Source organism: Dromiciops gliroides, chromosome 2 (genome assembly GCF_019393635.1).
Source record: "Dromiciops gliroides isolate mDroGli1 chromosome 2, mDroGli1.pri, whole genome shotgun sequence".
In the NCBI taxonomy this organism is placed as follows: domain Eukaryota; kingdom Metazoa; phylum Chordata; class Mammalia; order Microbiotheria; family Microbiotheriidae; genus Dromiciops; species Dromiciops gliroides.
The window spans coordinates 312,178,696-312,200,322 of record NC_057862.1 but is presented as its reverse complement, the minus strand read 5'-3'; the positions used below and the strand labels follow the sequence as shown (position 1 = coordinate 312,200,322).

At 40.6% G+C, this 21,627-nt stretch overlaps 1 protein-coding gene across 4 annotated transcripts in view; it reads right to left on the bottom strand.

The window, feature by feature from the left end:
* ARHGAP26 (Rho GTPase activating protein 26) overlaps positions 1-21,627 on the bottom strand; it is a 518,996-nt gene that overhangs the window by 168,851 nt on the left and 328,518 nt on the right. For all 4 annotated transcript variants that reach the window (XM_043983690.1, XM_043983687.1, XM_043983688.1 and 1 more), the window contains exons 15-17: positions 18,648-18,735; positions 16,073-16,131; positions 13,581-13,686 (exon numbers count right to left, since the gene is read on the bottom strand). In XM_043983690.1, the coding sequence (XP_043839625.1) occupies positions 13,581-13,686; positions 16,073-16,131; positions 18,648-18,735 (253 nt within the window). The remainder of the gene's footprint in view (positions 1-13,580; positions 13,687-16,072; positions 16,132-18,647; positions 18,736-21,627) is intronic.

Sequence of the window (21,627 nt, the reverse complement as noted above, 5' to 3'; positions counted from 1 at the left end):
ACACCTGGATTCGATGCATGAGAAAACTCTGCTGTGCTATTGCTGGTTGCAAACCAGTGTTTAATTCAACTTTAATTAAATTTTAACTTTAAATTAGAGACCCTAGATTTAAATCCCAGCTTTCCAACTAATTACCTCTGTGACCATGGACAAGTCACTTAACTTCTCTAGGTCTCAGTTTACTCATCCGTAAAATGGGAAAAACAGCATTTACCTCCCAAGCTTGTCATCTTTGTAAACTGTTAAATGCTGAAATCCATAATCTAACTCCTTTTCTTCTTCTTCTTTTTTTTTTTTGTTGTTGTTAGGCAATTGGGGTTAAGTGACTTGCCTAGGGTCACACAGCTAGTAAGTGTTAAGTGTCTGAGGCCGGATTTGAACTCAGGTCCTCCTGACTCCAGGGCCGGTGCTCTATCCACTGTGCCACCTAGCTGCCCCCTAACTCCTTTTCTAACAAATTCTACTTCATTTGCCATCACGCACTCTACCTTCCAACCAAACAAGCCAATTTGTCGTGTATTTGAACATGACACTTATTCTCCTGCCTGTCCCTTACGCCCAGAATGCTCTCCCTTTTCACCATCACTATTTGGAATTCTAACCTCCTTTCAAGTGCTATCACTAGTCTTTTCCTGATCCCTGCTCCCCTCTTCCCCCCAGTAACTACTGCACTCCAAGCCCCTACGCCCTCAAAATTACTTTATATTCTTAAATAATACTTACTTTTTGTGTACATACATTTCTCTAGGACATTTTTGTCTTTGTATTTCTACAGCTTGAACAGTGCCTGGCACATAGTAAGTATTCAATAAATATTTGTTGAATTAAACCTAGGAATAAAAAGAAAGAAACAGAGAGAGAAAGAAAGAAAAAGAAAAAAGGAGAAAGGAAAGAAAGAGAAAAGGAGAAGTAACAGAAAGAGAGGAAGAAAGAGAGAAAGGAAAAGAAAAGAAAGCTAGCTTATTCCCTCCCACACCCTCCTTCCTGAATTGGAAAGGGAACTCCTTGAGTGATATCTCAAAAGAGGAAGCAGTATCACAAGAAAGGGGAAAGAAAGTCACTGGAAAAATAAATCGGAACAAAAGTATAACAGCCCAGAACAAACAAACAACAGACTCAAATCAAAGGAGTGCTAAAAAATCCCCTACCATCAACAGCTTGAAGTCAAACATTTCCTTTCTCAGAAAATGTGGTTTGAGATGGATGGTAGCACGATATTTCAGTCCTTAGTTTAACCATAAAAAACAAAAAGGGAAAATTTTCAAAAGATCAAACCAATAAGAAACATGTCTTTGACTTTCCTTGACAAATAACACAAAAAAGTTTAGGGAAGAACTTTTTCAAAGAACTTTTAACTAGCATATGTCCCACAAGAGACCCAAGGATAGGACCCACAAACTTGGTGTGAGCAGAATAGAAAGAAAAATAGTCTATACAAGTTTGAGACTCTGCAGCTATGTGAATTGTCCCAAATCAAGCAAAGTGAGATTGCAAGTAATTTTTCTTCTTATCTTGAATTTTCATTAGAATAAAGTTTCATTTATATTTATTTAGCTTTTTTTTTGGGGGGGGGTGGGAAGCAGTGGGGGTTAAGTGATTTGCCCAGGGTCACACAGCTAGTAAGTATCAAGTGTCTGAGGGCAATTTGAACTCAGGTCCTTCTGAATCCAGGTCTGGTGCTCTATCCACTGCCCCACCTACCTTCCCCTACCTATTTATTTTTTAAAATACATCTGTCCTCTTTCCCAAGTCCCTTTAAGCAGATTTCCCTGTGGTTCTGACAAAAACAAAACAAAAACCCCAGACCTCCAAAACAGCTGGACAAGTGTCTTTTGAGTGCCTATTTTTTTTTTTATTTTCAAAACAAACAAACAAAACAAAACAAAACAAAAAAGCACCCAAGAAAACAGACCGACAATCCTTTAGATTGCCTTCCCTATAGCTCAGACCTCTCCGAAAATGGACAAATGCTCTTTCCACTCCAAAAGTAATTCAGGAGGAGAAAAGTCAAAGCAAAAATATATATCATATTATATCGTATTATATCATATTATATTATTTGCACATTAGGTGTTTAATGCAGGAAAACGGCATGCTGAGCTGGAGGAATATGGGAAGGCTTCTGGAAAGAGATGCTATTTGAACTGGGCAGTGAAAGATGGAGAGGATTCTAAAAGGAGGAGATGGGAGTCTGTCCTAGTGTAGAGAACTCTGTGTCTGGAGTCAGGAAGACTCAAGTCCACACCCAGCCTCAGACACTTACGCTATATGATCCTGGGTAGGTCACTTAAGCTCTCTCTGCCTCAGTTTCTGTAAAATTGGAATGATAATAATAGATCCCACATTCTGTGCTTGTGGTCAAGATAAAATACTACCTTAATGTGCTAAATAAAGGATTCTTGTTGTTGTTGTTGTTATGTCAGCTCAAACATTTAAAAGCTTCATGATCCTGGTCAGGTGGGTCTACATCTCTCAGATGCAGTTTCCTGATTTGTAAAAATGAAGACAACAATAGCAAATATTGCACAAGGCTGTTTGGTGGATCAAAATAATTAAGAAGGGTAAAGGACTCTAAGAACCTTAAAGCACAATTTAAATGTTAGCTAGGATTATTATTTGGAATTGAGAATATTCCTGGAAGAAAATGGCCTAAGCAAATGTATTAGAAGCAGGCAAGCATGGGCCACATTTGGAGATCAGGCAGACCAGTCTGGCTACCATACAAAGTGGGCAAAGGGGAATATCATAAACAAGGGTGAAATGGTCAGGGGGTCCAAAACATGGAAGACACTGCTAAGGAGCTAGTGCTCTATTAGGTGGACAATGGGTAATCATGTAAAGGCTTTGAGGAAGGAAGTAATGTGACCAGGAAGAGAAATCCAGCAGTGTGACGTAACCTAAACTAGAATGATATTGAGAAGGCCATTTAAGAGACTTATCTTCATGATGGTTTCATCTTTCAGAAAAGAACAGCAAGAATTGCTATTCTGAACCAAATTGTGGTCCATCAAGATACAACCTTGTGACAAATTATCTGAGCTATCTTAGTCTACCATTCATTGTGAGGGGCATGAATGGCAACCAAAAGTAGATAGGCTCTTGACACTACAAGAGTTTGGAGAAAGCCGGGGAGGAACTATCCTGTGGTCTTAGATTCTGCAGGGATGGGATGTTCTCTATAACTATATCTAAAGCTTCAGCTGATTCCAGCATTTGAGGCTGGGTATTTGTACAAGCAAAGTATGGTCACAGGTACCAGATGCATCTACTTTTTGAGGACCAACCAACTTCAGCACAGAAATGTTAATCTCCAAGTAAAATGGCCATGAGGTGATAAATTCTTTGGCCATGGAAAGCCATGGGATATAAAAGAAGCTAAGAGAATATACTATACAAAATTCAGTTTAAAAAACTTGAAATTTAATAAGTAAAAGAGAAAACTTAGGCAGGGTACATTAGAGCTGCCTTCAAGTATCTGAAAGGCTGTCTCCTGTAGTAGTCTTAATTCTGTTGATTATTTCCAATTTATTCTGTATATAGCTTGTTTACATATGTTTACTCCTCCATTAAACAATGAGCTCCCTGAGAGTAAGGGCTGTCTTCAACTTCTTTTCTATCCCCAGAACTTGGAGGGAAAGGGAATCAACATTTAATACCTACTATATCCCAGGTACTCTGATAAGCACTTCCTGGCACATAGTAAGCCCTTAAAAACTGTTTATTGGCTAGTTTCCGAACACAAAACCATGAATAATGGGTGGAAATTTAGGGGCAAATTTAGGCTTAAGATAAAGAAAAGCTTTTCAACAAACATAATTATCCAAAGTGCAGGTAGTGGGTCTTCAAGTGGAAGCTAGATAGTTAGTGGTAGGAAGTCATAGATCCTGGGTTAAACTCCAGGCTCTGTTCTTTATTAGCTCAAAAGCTCCCCAAATATTGTGCAGCTTTCTTATTCCCTAAAGCTGCTAGAAATCTTGGGGACTCACTAAGGAGAAGGGTATATTGGTTCAACATTTCTTCTTGTCTTGAAGTTTAATATGGAAGAGTATATTCAGAATCACGAGTAGTAATTTTGACATAGGGATAAATATATCCTCATATGAAGTTGTTTTTTTTTTGTGGGTCAGTGAGGGTTAAGTGACTTGCCCAGGGCCACACAGCTATTAAGTATCGTGTCTGAATCCGGATTTGAACTCAGGTCCTCCTGAATCTAGGGCTAATGCTTTATCCACTGTGCCACCTAGCTGCCTCATAGGAAGGTTTTGTTTTTTTTTTTTTGGTAGGGCAATGAGGGTTAAGTGACTTGCCCAGGGTCACACAGCTAGTAAGTGTTAAGTGTCTGAGGCCGGATTTGAACTCAGGTACTCCTGACTCCAGGGCTGGTGCTCTATCCACTGCGCCATCTAGCTGCCCCCGAGCAGAGCCTTTTCTATCAGATCTGGGAACCTACTGGCATGAGTATCTCCTCCTTAGCAAACTCCTACCACTGCCCAGCTAAAATTATTCTGTAACTAAGTCTGAGAGTTGTTCATGACACTGAGTTATGTGACTGGCACAGAGTTAGTGTATGGTGAAGCTGGGACCTGAGCCTAGGTCTTCATGAATCTAAGACTGGTCCTCTATCCACTCCATCACACCGTCTCTTACTCACTATGTTTGGACACAGTCAATGCTTAAGTAGTAGTATCTAAATTGAGCCAAACTTACTTGGAGCAGAATAAACATATATGGTATAATCAGATCCACAGTGGAACAGAGAAGGATTCTTTCTTTGAAGATAAGACCCTATTCCATTTTATTTTTCTCTCATATCCTCATGGGGTTTTTAATTGTCTTTGTATTCTGGAAAGAAGAGCTCAGGTTGGTTTTTTTTTCCCCCCCACTGCTTCCCCATCTTCTCTCTGCCTCACTCAATAAATCACAAGTTGTCTAGTTTTGATGCTATGTCAATCCCAGCAGCACCTGATGTCCCTGAAATTCAGGCTAAGGATAGGGGAGATCTGAGTAGCTACAGAGCCAACCCCAATTGTTCCCACATACAGGTTTGAGAAAGTATCTCCTCTTCCTCCCTCTCCTGTGATTTTTCAAATATTCTCCAGCAGCACCCACTGGGCTCACAAAAAGTAAGTTTATCTCATAAGAAGTTAGTATTTCAATTGTAATGTATAACCTATATCAAAAAGCTTGCTTGCCTCAGGAGAGGGTAGGGAAGGGAGGGTGGGAAAAAAATTTGGAACTCAAAAAATATCTTTACATGTAATTAGGGCAAAAATTAAATTAAATTTTTAAAAATATTAAAAAAAAAAAAGAAGAAGTATTTCCTGAGGCTGAAGGACAATATTTGCCTGGGTTGATCTTCTTACAAGGAGTAGAGAGAATTCCAGACACCCTAGTAAATAGCCCAACATCTTCATCTGAAACCTCCAAATCAGGGGTTCTGAGCTCTAGGTCAAATTTCAGGGGTGGGCATGGTGGTGGTGGGTCTGTGAACTAAAATGGGAAAAACAATGACATCTTTATTTAATATATTTGAAAACATCAATGTGAGAAGTGGTTGATGGGCTTCATCATACTGCCCAAGGAGTCCATGTCACACAAAACAGTTTAAGAACCCCTGTCCTAAATGAACAAACGAGCCTGCAAAAACCTGGAAATGGGGAAAAAATTAAATATGGCTTTCCTCAAAGAACCCTTCATACCTGAAGACCTGTGGGGAGTTCTCCCTTTCAGAGGTGGCTGTCCTAAAAGGCCTATTTGCTTTAAAAACCACTTTGTAAAATTCCACTTAAAAAAAAAAAAAGTCTGGGTCCTTCTCGATGGCAAAGAAATAACTGGCTCTTCTGATCTGGAAGGCAGTTTGTCACGGAGTTGGATTTCATCTGTAAGGAAGGTGGGGGAGAGGAAGGAGAAATACTGTAGTATCCAATAAATCCATACTTCTGGCCAGGCCGTGGTGGCTTCCTTTCCATCTGGCCTCCCTGCAAAGGACTTCAGGGGTTCTTCCTGCTTCACCAGGGTCTGGCCCCGACCATGAGCCAACACCCCGCAGTGACTTTTTCTGTATGACCACAGGCATTTTCACATGAACCAGATTTACTTAGCTCCAAAAATCTCTGACTTCCAGAGACAAAGCTGAAGGTTCCCACAAGGATGGGACCTTTCCCCCACCCCAAACATCATCATTTGTAGAGACAGCTATGAAATACCCTGACAAAAAGAAGGGTGGGGGTGTTGCAGGAGAATGAAAGGTCAATGTATGCTCTGCTCTGGATCAGGTGGAATGAAGTCATTTTATTCTGTTAAAACTGGGCTTTGATAATAAGCATTTGCCCTGAATGCTTCATCAAAAGTGCTCTGTGGCTGACAATCTGTCCCTATGTGGAAAGGTTGCAATGTTTAACAGATGCTCCCCAAAAAACAGCAAGAAGACTGGGTAACAAAAATACTAACAAGGAGCTGGCAAAGAGGTGAAGGACCAAGATAGGTTCGTACCCCCTGGCCCTATTTTTTTAAACTTTTAATTTGGTTTATACGTGCTCAAGACCCAGATTAACTGACTGTCCCTTCAGGATTGACCTCACTTGGCTGCCACCAGGCCCTGCAAAGGAAACATGGAGTTCAAAGGCCGGCCAAGTGATCCCTGTGCCCTCTGCTGAACTGCTAACTTTGCAGTGGCCAGCTTTTCTGGCAAATAATGCACAGCTCTGCATCTCTGGCAACAACAGCTCAACCAAGGAGCTGTTCTCTTTGGGCATCTGTCTAAGTGGAGATAATAGGCTGAAAAGGAGGTCATCCTGGGGAAATAACCAGCTTATCACCAACCTATTGGCAAACATGTTAGAAAAAAAGGAGGCCTGATAAAAGCCAACTCTTTGCCAGAGGTAGCTCAGGTGGGTAATTTTGCTATAAAAACTGGCAGTCAAGATCTGCGTTTTATTTCTAACTCCACCCCTATATCATTTTGGAGAAGTGGCGCCCCCTACTGGTATTTCATCATCCTTGGCTGGAAATTTTTGACAGGATGATTCTTCATCTGGCTCATGTTTGAAATCCCAAGGCCAACTAGCATGAGCCATAAACACTGCCTTGAACTAACAATGAGCCACTATGGATAGCATGTGCAAGGACAGATAACATACATAACTTTATTGTACTAAGGAACCACTGGAGAATATGAAAGTACTCCAGACAACATACCTATTCTTTATAGGATCACAATATTTTCTTCTTTTTTCTTTTTGTGGGGCAATGAGGGTTAAGTGATTTGCCCAGGGTCACACAGCTAGTAAGTGTCAAGTGTCTGAGGTCAGGTTTGAACTCAGGTCCTCCCGATATGCAGGGTCAATGCTTTATCCACTGCACCACCTAGCTGCCCCCCCCATCCTAAATTTTTTTTAAAGTGAGGCAATTGGGGTTAAGTGACTTGCCCAGGGTCACACAGCTAGTAAGTGTCAAGTGTCTGAGGCCGGATTTGAACTCAGGTCCACCTGACTCCAGGGCCGGTGCTTTATCCACTGCGCCACCTAGCCACCCCTGGATCATAATATTTTAATCTGGAAGTCCCTGGAAGGAATCAATGACTTCAATGGCTTCATCTTACACACGAGGAAACTGAGGCTCAAGATTGGCCCAAGATCTTGAATATTTCTCCTCTAATACTTACAAATTCATTCATTTTCTTCTGTCACTGCCCCTTGTATCCCAGAATTATCTAGAATGAGATCCTCTAGTTTTACATGAGGATACTGAAAAAAGTTAATAAGAGCAATAATCATACTAATTATAGCTCACATTGACATAGCAATAAAGGTTGGTAAACATTATCTCATTGGTTTCTCCAAATCTCCATTTTACAGATGAAGAGACTGAGGCTCAAAGTTATGTCTATCATCACAGAGTAAATGTCTCGGGTGGGATTTCAACCCAGTTCTTCAAGTCCAACACTCTATTCATTATAACATGCCACTTTACTGCTATTTATTCTTTTATTAACAAGTCACTTGCTAGAAAATGTCAGGGTAAAGTTTGATCATATAAATTAGCATAAGACATAAAGGGCTTGGAAATGGCAGCCATTTTCCCCCCTTGTTAATTATGACATTAAGTCTCCCAATCAGTCCCACTGCCTTGGTCTGTTTTCCCGTGTACCCTTCAGCCTGTGTTTCTTTCTTCTCCCCTTCAGGTAGCACAAGACCCATTCTCCAAGGTTCCAAGCCATATTCTAAAACCTGAAAATACCAGCTAAGGATCATAATAAGCGGTAGCTGAAAAACGACTAAGCAACAAGAATCAGAATAAGACTTTCTTATACATCATATCAATATGTCAAGGACTGATTTTATTGGTGGTGGTGATGATGATGATAATGATAAACAGCTAACATTTATACACTGCATATGAGCCAGGCACTGTGCTCACTTTACAATTTTTTTTTTTTTTGGTGAGACAATTGGGGTTAAGTGACTTGCCCAGGGTCACACAGCTAGTGAGTACCAAGTGTCTGAATCTGGATTTGAACTCAGGTCCTCCTGAATCCAGGGCCAGTGCTCTATCCACTGCGCCACCTAGCTGCCCCCCACTTTACAATTATTATCTAATTTGATCCTCTCCACAACCATTCTCCCCATTTTTCAGAGGAGGGAACTGAGGCAAACAAAGATTAAGCAACTTGCCTGGGGTCACACAGCTAATGGGTATCACAGATAGGTTCTGAACCTAGGTCTTCCTGTCTCCAAGGTCAGGACTTGAGTAACTGGGCCTCATATTTCCATAGTTCCTCATATTTTATGATTTAAAGTTCATCCCAGCAATAGTGAAGATACGTGCATAGCTGCTTAAAATTTTTATGTTCCTCCTGAGATTTTTAAACAAACCTAACTCCATACTTCGGTATTTGGAAAGGGTGTTTCTACACACACACACACACACACACACACACACACACGTGCATTTGTATGCATGCACTTGGGTAAGTGCACACTCATTTTTTCCCCTAAAGCCTTATTCTCCTCAAGATGCTTCTACTTGGGATTACACATGTGTTAAAAACTCCTTCAGCGGCTAAAGGGAAATGGGCTTTGGAAAGTGCTTCAAAAGATTCCTTTTCAAAATACACAACACTAAATTTCTTTTCCTTTGAACCACAAGTTTAATAAGCATAGGGCAAATACCCTAGGTAATGAGCAAAGTCAATATGGCATGTTTGCCAGTAGAACACCAACAGTGAGACTGAAACTTAGGAAGGAAGTGTATCATTAGAAAGGAAAGAAGTGACTTGAAGGCATGATAACTCGGGCACATCGCAGGAGGAGTCTTGGCTTCAGAAAACTGGGAATAAATGCAGAGACCCATTGTCTGAAGACATCTTGATCTCAGTACCAGAACAGAAAGCAAGAGTATTGTAGTTTATGAAGAAACAAAGCTTTAAAGTGGACACAAAAAAAGAATTCTTAAAAAAAAAAAATTAGTCAATTAAAAAACAGCCGGAGCCATCAGCTTTCATCTCATACAATCTCTTATGGATTTTAACTTTCATGGTATTGAAAATGACACTGAGAACTAACAAGGTGTGATTTTTTTAACTCTAGCTCTGCCTCTCACTTATCCTGTTGCCTTTCATCTGTCACCTGTCTTTCCTGTACTAAAAATTTCCACAGACATCTAAATCAAACAAGATAAAATTTAAGCGATAAATTTAAAGCCCTATATTTCAGTCCCATAAAGTCAACTGGACAAAAACATTTAGCTCAGACATGTCACATGGTGTAGTGGTTGTTGTGACCTCATTGAAAAGTGCATACAACATTTCACATTTGTAGGATTGAAGAGTATTGGTTGTTGTTCAGTCGTGTCAAATTTCCTGTGGCTCCTTTAGGGGTTTTCTTGGCAGAAATTCTTGAGTGGTTTCCCATGTCCATCTCCAGCTCATTTTATAGATGAGGAACTGAGACAAACAGGTCACACAGCTAGTAAGTGTCTCAGTCCAGATCTGAATTTTAGGAAGATGAGTCTTCTTGACTTTAGACCCAACACTCTATCCACTATACTGTCAAGCCACCCTTGGTGGACACTAAATTATGAGTCAGAAGAATTGGGCTCGAGCCCCATTGTATATATGCTACCTGGCTGCAATGAGCAAGACACGAAACGTACATAAACTTTAGTTTCCATATCTGTAAAACTGACATCCATCCATCAACAAGCACTGATGAAACTCTTCCTATGATGATAAGAAATGAAAAGATCCCTGCCCTCAAGGAGATAACATTCTATAGGGAGATACTCACACCACCTAATCTGTATGGATATTGATAAGGAGTTCATATATCTCAAATTAATATGCACATGTGATTTGTTATCATTAATAAGATATACCTAGAAAGAAATGGATATTTTAAAAAACCCAAACAAAACAAAAATGGGGGGGGGGGGGTTTAGCTATCTGTAAACTCCAAATGAACTGTGTAATGTGGTAATCAAAAACACTAATGAACATAATCCCAGTCTTTTTGGGATGTGAATGTCCTGTGTACTGGTGAGACCACAACTGGAAGATTATGTTCCCTTTTTGGGAATACCCGTTTTAGGAAGGAGACAGACAGGCTGGATAGCAACCACAAGGTGACAACGCTGAGGATGGGAAATCATATCATAAGATGATCTAAAGGAAAACAGGGATGTTTGCCTTGAAGAAGTCTGAGAATAAGTTGGGACATGAGAGCAATCTTTAAGTATCTATGCCTGTTCTAGAACTTATAGGGGAGAGAGTGAGGAAGACAATGCTGTCTGCGATGCTTAACTAAGTGCTTAGTAAATAAGGATTGACTGACCACCAACTATTTAAACCTGGACAAGTTATTTAACTTGTCTGAGCCTCATGTTTTCTTACCTGTTTACTACCTTTTGGGGAAGCTGGAGGGAAGAGAGAGAGAAAGAGAAAGAGGGAGAGGAATAAAGGGGAGACTTCAACATGATAGCAAAAAATGAGGCTCACAAAAGTCTGGCTCAGGATTAAAGAGCTGGTGGTCAGCCTGTTAACAGGCTTTTATTAAATAGTTAGTTGGTTAAGTATCAAAGCCAGGATTTGTACCCAGGTCTCCCCAGATTCCAAGACCAGCGATCTCCCCACAATACCATCCTACAAACAGAGGCAGGATAACAAAAGGAATTTGTTGGGATAATAAGCTTCTGAGGCCTTTCCATTACACAGAATTTCTAATGATGCTATGTTCAACTGAACACACGAATGACACAAAAACTCATGGAAAGATGAAGAGAAATAATGACAGGGAAAAAAGTCGGGCAAGTAGAATAATATGCCTTAAAAAACCTCTTTAAAAGAACTAGTAACAAAACTAGCCTGAATGAGTATCAGGCAAACAATTGAGGCCACAGCTGCAGCTTCAAATCCCACAGCTGCCATGATCCTTGGTCCATGGACAAGGACAAACTGACTTTGGAAGCTAGGAGACACAGGGTGGAAAGGAGGAAAAGTTCCAACAAACCGACTACCCGACAAATTTCCTTCATCAAAATTTGCATTGAGGGTTGGGTTTTTTTTTTTATTCCTGACATTCCTGGGGACAATTTAATAATAAAGAAAATCTGATACAGGCTCTGTGCCCTCTGCTAGACCATTGACTTCCTCCAGTCTCCATTTCTCCAAGTTCTCCCAAATTGTTCGGTTGAACAGAGACCGTTCTACCAGCTGTTTCTTTTCCCTTCTCCTCCAGCTGCTCTCAGCTGGTCCAGAGATCTCCTTAATACCTAATAGTCACACAGCGGTCTTGAGATTCTTGCAAACACTTGGCTTCTTTGTGTACCTGAAACCTCCCCCCCACCCCTTCCTTGGGCACCCTCCTCTTTATGCATGTGTAATGGTTAGAGGCCAAAAGCTAAACCCATTTTTCAGTTCTAGAATTTCCTTCCCAGAGACTGAAAGGAACAGATACAAAACGGTCATCAAAAAGCATCTGGGATTATTCTGAGCCCAGTTCTTCAGGATCCTTTGGTCATTTCCATTTTGTTTTTTTCTTTTAAACAGGAGGATCGGGAGGGGGGAGAGAAGAGAAAGCAAGATTCCTACTTCTAACTTACATATCTCTAGTAGGCTTCCTAATTATTCCTGAACATGTAATCCAGGCTAGAACAGTTGCCATTGAACCCTCCCTATTGCTTCTCACTGAGTACACAGTGCTTTTCCTGCTTTTAAATTCAAACACATGGAAATCGTTAGGGCAACACTTACACACACTTTCCAGGAGGTAAAGTCAAGCATTTCACAGAAATCTCAACACCAGCTCATTCTCCCTCAGTCGGATATCAGCTTATCCCCACAAAGGAACTAAATCTCTGAAGTTTGAGTCCTAGTCAAACACAAAAGCCATTTTGTCCACTAGGTTGTCAGAAGAGCACCCAGATAAGTGAGGCACTGATTGCTCCATGTGACTTGCACTGTCTCTGTAAGCTCCTTGACACCCTCCAATACATTTCACCCTAGCCAAAGGAAGTCTGGGAAAAAGAGTGGGGCTCTACAAGGTCTTCTGTGATACAGTCTCATAACATTAAAGGCATGAAAAATAGAAACCAATAAAGAAAGCCAAGCCATTCTCTGACGTGCATAGAATCATGGACAATAATCCTGGTGAGGACTTTGGAGGCCAGAAGAGTTCAAATCCCCTCATTTTGGAAATGAGAAAACCAAAGCACAGAGGACTTAGATGACTTGTCCAGGATCATACAACAAGTAAGAATTGGATAAGGCAGCTAGGTGGCGCAGTGGATAAAGCACCAGTGTCAGGAGGACCTGAGTTTAAATCTGGCTTCAGACAGTTGACACTTACTAGCTGTGTGACCCTGGGCAAGTCACTTAACCCTCATTGCCCTGCCCCCCCCCCAAATAGAATAAAAAATGAATGAATGAATGAATAAGTAAGCAAGTGAATGAATGAATAAACAAGAATTGGAGGAAAGGATTTGAACTCAAGTTCTCCTGACTCCAAGTCCAGTATGCTATTCACTAAGCCATTTGCCCACCTCTAACCAGTCATTTGTCCAACAAGAATCCATTATGTCTATAGAATGTTCTATTCTCTTCAAAGCTCTGATCCCATTGGATACTCATAGGCTTATAGGGTTAGGCGGGCTAGCTATTATTATTTCCATTTGACAGAAGAAGATACTGAAGCAGAGTGATTAAACAACTCAATGACATGTGGCTAGCTGGTGAAAGCCAAGTCTAGAATCTATGTTTCCAGATTCCAGGTTCAGGAATCTGTCCCCCTACCCTTTTGAATTTTTATGGGAGGAGTCATAATGGCTTATCACCCTTAGAGATTCCACCGAATAACTTGGCCTTGTGGGAATATTTTAGGCTTTTCTATGGAGACTATTCTCACATCCTTCTCATCCTGTTTCAGTTAATTTATATACGTATTACACACACATACACACTTTTGCCATTCAGTGTAACTCTTGTGTCTAAGCAAGTAGGCAGAAATGAAGAAGGTGATATTGAAAAGAAACAAACTTTCCAAAAAAAAAAGAGATAAGAGTCTACATAAATCAGTTATAAAACTTACTTTGCTAAATGGTTCATGAGTAACTGTAGCATTTGCCGGTTTTTTTCAGGGAGCCGATGAACAAGGGCATGGATTTCTGAGACTCGAGACTCCTGATTCTCCAACTCTGTGATGGAAGGGTGACAAAACATTAGTGTCAAAAGCAGAATTAGTCTGGGTGACAGAGGGTGACTTGCACAGCTAGTAAGTGTCTCAAGTCATATTTGAACTCAGGATGATTTTTCCTGACTCCAGGCCTAGGGCTCTATGCACTATGGCGCCACCTACCTGCCCTAAGAATAGATCTAGGTTAGGTAGGTCTAAGAATTAGATCCTCTTGTAAACCAGGAAAGCCCCACCATGCAACAGGGAGTAACATGATGAATATGAACTCAAGTAAGGACACTGAAAAATAATGAGACAAAAGCAGTGGTCATTTGGACCCACAGCTGTAGGGGAGAAACCAGGAATAGCTAGCTCTCTCAAGTGGCTATTTCGTTTTAAGGAGGCAAGGAACTTTATGCACTGGGATAAGTGGTAAAGAAACTAGCATGAGCATTGCGAGGGTGTCATATATCAAAACATCACCTCAACACAACCTTAGTGAAGATGGAGGAAGTGTTTAATTATCTTCAAAGAAAGGGCAGCAAATAGCTTGGCATAACCAAGGCCAACAGGAATTAGGAATTCAAATCCCTCCTCCAACCTTGGTTTTAATCCTTGTTCTGCCATGTTTTCTTGGGGCTATCAGTGTTTTTCTCTATGGAGGACAGACAGTGTTGTGTGGTAGAAAGAATTCCGGACTTAGTCAGGAGGGATATGAATTTCAATCCAGAGTGACTCTAGGGGAAACCATATAACTTCTCTGTTTCTTAATTTGTAAAATGAGGATTGAATTGCTCACACTCCCCTCCTCACTGGGTTGCATGGAAAGCACTTTTTAAGCATTAAGGCACCAAGAGAACAAGTTATTACTACTCAACAGGGCAATGTCATTCACTCTGCCCTGAGCTATCAGGCTATTTATAGGGTTGTTAGAATCAGTCAGAGAACGATTACTTGGAATTCCTCTGAGAAAGGTCCAAGGCAATCCCATTTTCACTCCTAATTCATTTCTTCCTATCTACCTGTTTCTTTTCCCTTTCAGGATACAGTTCATAGGGGATGAGATCTCCAAGGATTTTTCTTCATGATTCTCTTGCAATGAATGCAACACAGATAGAACAGGGATGCAAGTCAAGATACAAAAAACACCTGTTATTTCATCAGTGGAGGAATTCAGCCCACTCACACAAATCATAACCCACCTAGAACTTCTAAGTCCATCAATCAAATCAATAAGATTTTTTAAGGACCTATTATGTGACAGGAGTGGGGCTACAAACTGTGGTAAAAGGAGAAGCTCACAATCTAATGGATGTTGGTGACTGCATATACACCCATACACCCATACATTCATACATACATACATATGATGGAAGAGAATTCACAACTCAAAATTTTTCAAAAAAAATATTTAAAAATCAAAAGAAACAAAATCAACCTAATGTAAGATACAACAAGCAGACACAACATAAGTGCCAACTTGAGGACAGTGTCTGTTTTTTGTTGTTGAACATAGTGCCTGGGATACAGCAAATTACGTATTGATTGATATGGTTGGGGAATGTTGCCTGAAGCTCAATAAAAAAGTTAAATGACTTGCCAATGGTCACCTAGCCACTACCTGAATCAAATTCTTCCTGATTCCAAATCCAGCCCTGTATCCACCATTTAATGCTGCCTCAAAACAGCGAAGCAAAAAAATAAAACACAATAGTCAATGATAACCCCTCTGTGTAGGAAAGAGACTAAGTCCCTCTAAAAGCTGGCAGAAAGTATGAAAATCAATGAATTTTAAAACCAGAGTTCTGTACAAGCTGCTGATGTTATAACTCTGCTGACAATTTAGGCCAGACTTACATCTGATATAGAATCTCAAGGCTCCCATACAGGCATACCACTCACTCACTCCACGCAGCCAGATTCCAGTGTACTAGGAATGGCTTGCACCTAATCCCCATGTACTTTTTATACCAGTAACATGACGCTAGGGACCTGGATGGGACATCCAAAGAATGATCATAAGCTGTGAATGGAAGAACTGATGGAAAGAGACCTATGAAGTTATATAACGGGTGTCATATTTATGGAAAAGCATCCCAGGCTCGAGCTGCATAACGTGCAATGTCTGATTCATTCTGTAAAGTGATGCTTTAGCTGGAAAAACCCAAGTCATTAGAACTTCAGTAACTAGAATTTGCAATCAAAGCTTTGTTTCTCTTCTCCGGCAGCAGCAATCTTAAGTTTGAGGCTGGGTGCCATAGGCTCATTAGCATCTACATGGGCATATATTAGGAGCAATGTACTCAGGGAGAAATAATGCAAGTTTAATATTATGTTTTCTTCCCACTTCAAAGAAAAGTCTCTGCTATTTTCTACGTCCTCAAAATTATGACAAAAATCAAACTTACTTGCTGCTTTGATGAAACTTCTTTGGAACTGGTACATCATGAGTGGCCCAGGGAGCATTCTGGAACAGAAAGAGACCAAAAACATGAATTTTATCATAAAAAAACAATCCTCACCTAACAACAGCTGAGACAATGTCTCCATGACATGATCTTTCCTTGAGCAAAAACAGCCCAGGGGAGCAACAGAAACTCAACAGTACTCTCTGACCAGAAGAATCCTAATATTCCTCTAGGATTTCCTGCCTCCCCCACCCCCTACCCCACTCACAAATTTCTCTTTTCTTGAAGTGAACCATTTAAATTTTTCTGTATGCTAATGACAAGAAAAGAACTGGCACAGAATTCTAGCATAACTCAAGTGTTTTCCTAACAAGGCCACCAGAACAAAAATCCATTAAAACACATCACAGAAACAAGAAAATCAATGCAACTTTCTTCACTACCTCGATTTAAATAAAGACTGATTTCTTCCCATCAATTTGGTATCAAGGAAAAGTTAACAAGGGATATTAAAAAGGAGGTGTTTTTGAGTAAGAAATAATAACAACAACAACAACTATAGTAGCTCCTCACATGCCCATAATGCCTAAGGTTTAAAAAGAATTGTCCTCACAACAACCTTGTAAAGAGCACCAGTATTACCATTCCCATTTTACAAATGAGGACACGGAGCCTTAAGAGATTAAGTGACTTTCCCAGGGCCACACAGCTTGATAAATGTCAAGCCTGGGACTTGGGCCCATTTCTCACTTTCAAGCCTAATAATCTATTTTTATGTTCCTGCAGAGAATCTATGTTATGCAAGGTAGCTAGAAGATGGAGCTGGCAAAGTGCAGGGTGGTTGGTCTGAGTTCAAACCTAGTTCCAGATACTTCCTTAGCTATGTGACCTGATCAAGTCACTTAAATTCTCTGTCTTAGTTTACTCCTCTGTAAAATGGGGGTAATGACAGTACCTATTCAAAAGACTGTTCTTCGGATCAAGTTAGATAATACACCAATCAATCAATCAATCAATAAACATTAAGTACCTGCTATGCCCCAAGCACTGTGCTAAGCACTGTACAATGTATTTTATATAATGCATGTAAAAGTATTTTGCAAACCTTAAAGCACTATGTAAATAATAGCTATTAATATTATGATTATATTTTGCCTTAGAGGCCTGCTAAGATGTCTCAGTTTTGAACACTATTGAGTCATTTTTCTTGCCCTATATTTAAGCCTCTCCATTAGACTCTTTCTGATTTTGATTATGTAATATTCTCACTGGTGGATGCTTCTTACTTATAATGCCATTTTTTTGATTGCTGCCTACACTCAATCTTATATATGACTTCAAAAAGCTTCCCACAATGTGCTCTGTAATAGATTGGATGTTACTAAGAGGCACAGCCCTCAGAAATAAGGAGGACCTCATCAGGCAACACTAGAGATATCATGTTTAGGTCATGGCACTGTACTTCAAGGACATCAGTACGCTGGAAGGCATGAATAAAAGGACAATCAGAATCATTAAGGATTGTGAGTCCATGGCATAGGAATTAGGAGACTTGGGATAAGGACATGATAGCTGGAACTGAACTTAGAAGGTTACCTTATGAAAGAGGGATTAGGTTTAATCTGGTTGGCCCCAGAACCTGGAAGCATCATCAGTGGGTGAATGATGTAAAAACTTAGGTCTCATATAAGGAACAAATGTCCTAACAATGACATCCAATAGTGGAAAAGACTGCTATAGGAGGTAAGGAGAGTATCACTGGAGAGCATCAAACAAAAGCTGGCTATCTCCCAATTGCAGTCATTTTCACTGGTTGATCTCAGGCCTGGAAATCTCTACCTCCTTGTCTCCACCTCCTGGATTCCCTTGGCTTCCTTCAGATTTCAGCATTAAGCCCCACCCTCTGTGAGAAATTTTTCCTGGTCTTCTCTAATCTTAGTGTGTTACCTCTGAGCTTATATTCAGTTTACCTTATATATACACCTTGTTTGCACATAGTTGTTTGCATATCATTTCCCCCATTAGAATTCCTTGAGATCAGGAACTTTTTTTTGCCTTTCTTTGTATCCATAGCTCTTAGCACAGTGCCCAGCAAATAGTAAGTACTTATGAAATGCATCCTGACTTGACTCCTAAGGTCTGTGGTACCAGTCAACAAGTATCAATTAAGGGCCTACACACGGTGGAAAGGTTTAAATGTTCTTCTTGGGGCAAAACAAAAAAAGCATATTTAAGCATATTAGAGCACCCTGTAGATACTAGACACCTGATAAAGATTTGATGAATACTTGAGCAAATAAACTCATGAATGAAAAAACCAAAACAAAACAAGGGTCTATACCACATGCATGGAATTATGTTAAGCTATAGAGACGTAAGGAGAAAAACAGGTCAATCCCTGCCCTCAGGAAGTTTACAATCCAACTAGCAATTTCAGCTACAGACCAAAGAAACTAATTGCATTCATGCAAGACCTGTTTCCAGATCTTAAACAGCCAACCAGGCATTCCAGAGGCTGGAAATATTTTTTCCTACATGCATGGCAACAGAAGCCAGAGAGATCTGAAAGACTCACCTTAAATAAGTCTTCAGTGCACTAGTAATAGTCTTTATCTCCCACTCTGCACAGATATCCACTTCTGTTTCAGAAGCTGTTTTGGGGTCTAAAAAAGAAAAAGAAAAAGAAAAAATGATTAAAAATAAAACAAATTAAAGCCATCCTCTCCTCTTTAAGATGAGCTTGTCTACCAGCACCCTCAACTTTGATACTTTCACCCTTATCTCTCTATATATTGCTTTCTGAGGCTGTGTTTGTTGTTTTTTCTAAAGTCCTGGTGGTTGAAAATATCTCTTGGCCTCACTCAAAGAATGGCTATTTGTAACTCATGTAACTCTCTCATATACTTAACACAAATAATGTTCATCTCATTTCTTAAATACTCAAAAGGGGTCTTATCAATCTGGGTGTTCCCCTCAGTGAGTCACATTGCAGCCCATCCTGTGGGACTTTTGTCCATGCCTGTACCACACTGAGGCCCTTTTTCAAACATATCAACTAGGATACCAAAAAAAACCATGCAGCCATCCTTCACACCAACCATTTATCCTAACGATCTTCTTTCCTACTTACTACTCATGCATGTCTGATAAAATCTTTGTCTTTCTAGGTACCTGGGTAGCACAGTAGACAGAATTCTGGGCCTGGAGTCAAGAAGACCTGAGTACAAACCCAGCATCAGATACTCAGTATCTATGTGATGCTGAGCAAGTCATTTAATTTGTTTGCCTCAGTTTCCTCCAAAATAAAACGGGGATGATTATAGAACCTACCTTCCCAGAGTTGTTGTGAATAACAGTTGAGATTAATTGTAAAGTGCTTGACACATAGCATGCATTTAATAAATGTGTGTTTCTTTCCTTCTCCTAAATAAATCCTTTTATTGGAATATGGGGCAGCCTGCTTACCTCCACCACAGTAGTCATTTGTTGCCCTTTGGGTGAAAATTCAATTCCAGTTCTTTGGAGACATGTGCCATGACACACAGTCATATAACACAAGTGCAGAAGAAAAACAGAAAAAAAAAAAAACCCCTGATATTCTCAATAGATCGTATACTCCATGTGGGCAGGGATCATATTATGCATTATCTAACTTAGGCTTCCTCTGCCAGTGCCAAAAGCACAGAGCAGACCCATAATAAAAGCTGCAGTGACAGCATCCTCGGACACTACCATTTAGCCCAGTGGTTCTGGGCCTTACCATCTACCCTTTTATGTGTCATTGTCCCCCCCAGGAGGGTGGGCCCTTTAAAAGCAGAGACTGTCTCACTTTTTCTACTTATATCCCCAGAGCTTGCTCAGCACAGTGCTTGGCACATGGCAAACACTTAATACATATGTATGTATATGTTTCCATTCATTCCTTCTTCCTGAACAGGGGAAATAAACAGCAAGAGACCCATGCTATAAAACTTTCTTTGTTCTCCAAGAACAGAACATAGCTGAGACCCAACTTTTGCCTCAGAGACGGATTCCTATCTATGGCCATAGAAAAACACCACATAGAACAAGGACCCTTTCTTTTCCTTTCTGCAAAATGTGAAGATGCCATGGCTGGTCAGATACTAAAACCAGCACGCTACTGTATCCACAAAGAATATCCTTTGCCATCTCACACTCCTTACAAATTAATCTTTACTTATGTGCCAAAGCACCTCGTTCAGCCTGTGATTTTCCTTCAAACTACTTACTCTGCCCCTCCCCCCCATGTGGAGAGTTGCCCATCTTGGACTCATGACAAATCTTACTGTACATTTCTCTGAGGAACAAGCTAGCTTCAACTCAAGAAGAGCAAACAACGATAAACAGAACCAGTTGGCAAATTCTGGAGCCGAAGGTTATTCACTGAACCACATTTAGCAAAGTAACAATTAGTATCCAATTTAAAAGGGGACTGCGACCATAGGGATATAGTGTAACATCACAGTCAAGACTCAAATAACAGTCGGGCGAAAAGGCTTTTTATAGCACTGATGAGGCAAGGCTCCTTCAGGGTTGAAGTGCATTCATTTTAATTCATCCTATTTCCAATACACCCCAAACCCAGGCCTCCTCAGTTTTTTCAGAAAGAGCTGCCAATTTCCACACCTCCTTGCTGAAGCCCCAGACTTGCGTGTTTGGCTCCCCTGACATTTTGAAGCCTCTAGGAGCAGCTGAATATGTTGTGCCTTGAATAGTAGGGGAGAGAATTTATGGCTTTCTCCAGACTTTAAAAGCCTTTCTTCCCACCTCATCACTTTCTCATGACTAGCTGGTAAGAACATTCATCACAGAGGGAAAAGGAAGCCAACGTGGAAGAGACCAGACATTGTACCTCCACATCCTCATGGAGGTACAAACATATCAGTCAATCAACAAGCATTTACTAAGTAGATTATGTGAAAAGCCAAAAACATGGTCCCTGGCCTCAAGAAGCTCACATTCTAATAAGAGAGACAACATGTAAAGAATTACGTGCAAGCAAAATATATAGAAGGTGAATGGGAGGTAATACTGGGAAGGAAGGCACCATCAGTAGGGGGTGGGGTGGGGGGTGTGGAACAGATGGGAAAGTCTTCTTGCAGGGAGCAGGATTTGAGCTGAAGCAGGAAAGCCAGGAGGGACAATATCCTAGGCATGGGAGACAGCCATTGGAAAAGGCATGGAGGTGGTGAGAGATGAAATGTTATATGAAAGGAAAAGACAAAAAGGTTGGTGTCAAGGAGCAGGTTAGTTGTGCAAAGCCTGGAAAAGTGGGCAGGGGCAAGTGTGTGAGGGGACCGAAAAGTAGAGTATTTTAGATTTGATCAGGAAGGTGAACAGGACATTTTGGCAACAGAATAGAGACTAGAGTTGGGAGAGGTCGGAGGCAAGGAGACCCACCAAAAATGAAGCACAGACTGCTCTTCATTGTGCGTTTAGGGTGTGTTTACCCCATCTGTGGATTGGGTAGGAGGTACTTTGCTTCTCTCCCAGGAAAACCTAAGTCCCTTGAGATCCAGGATCTTACACAGGAC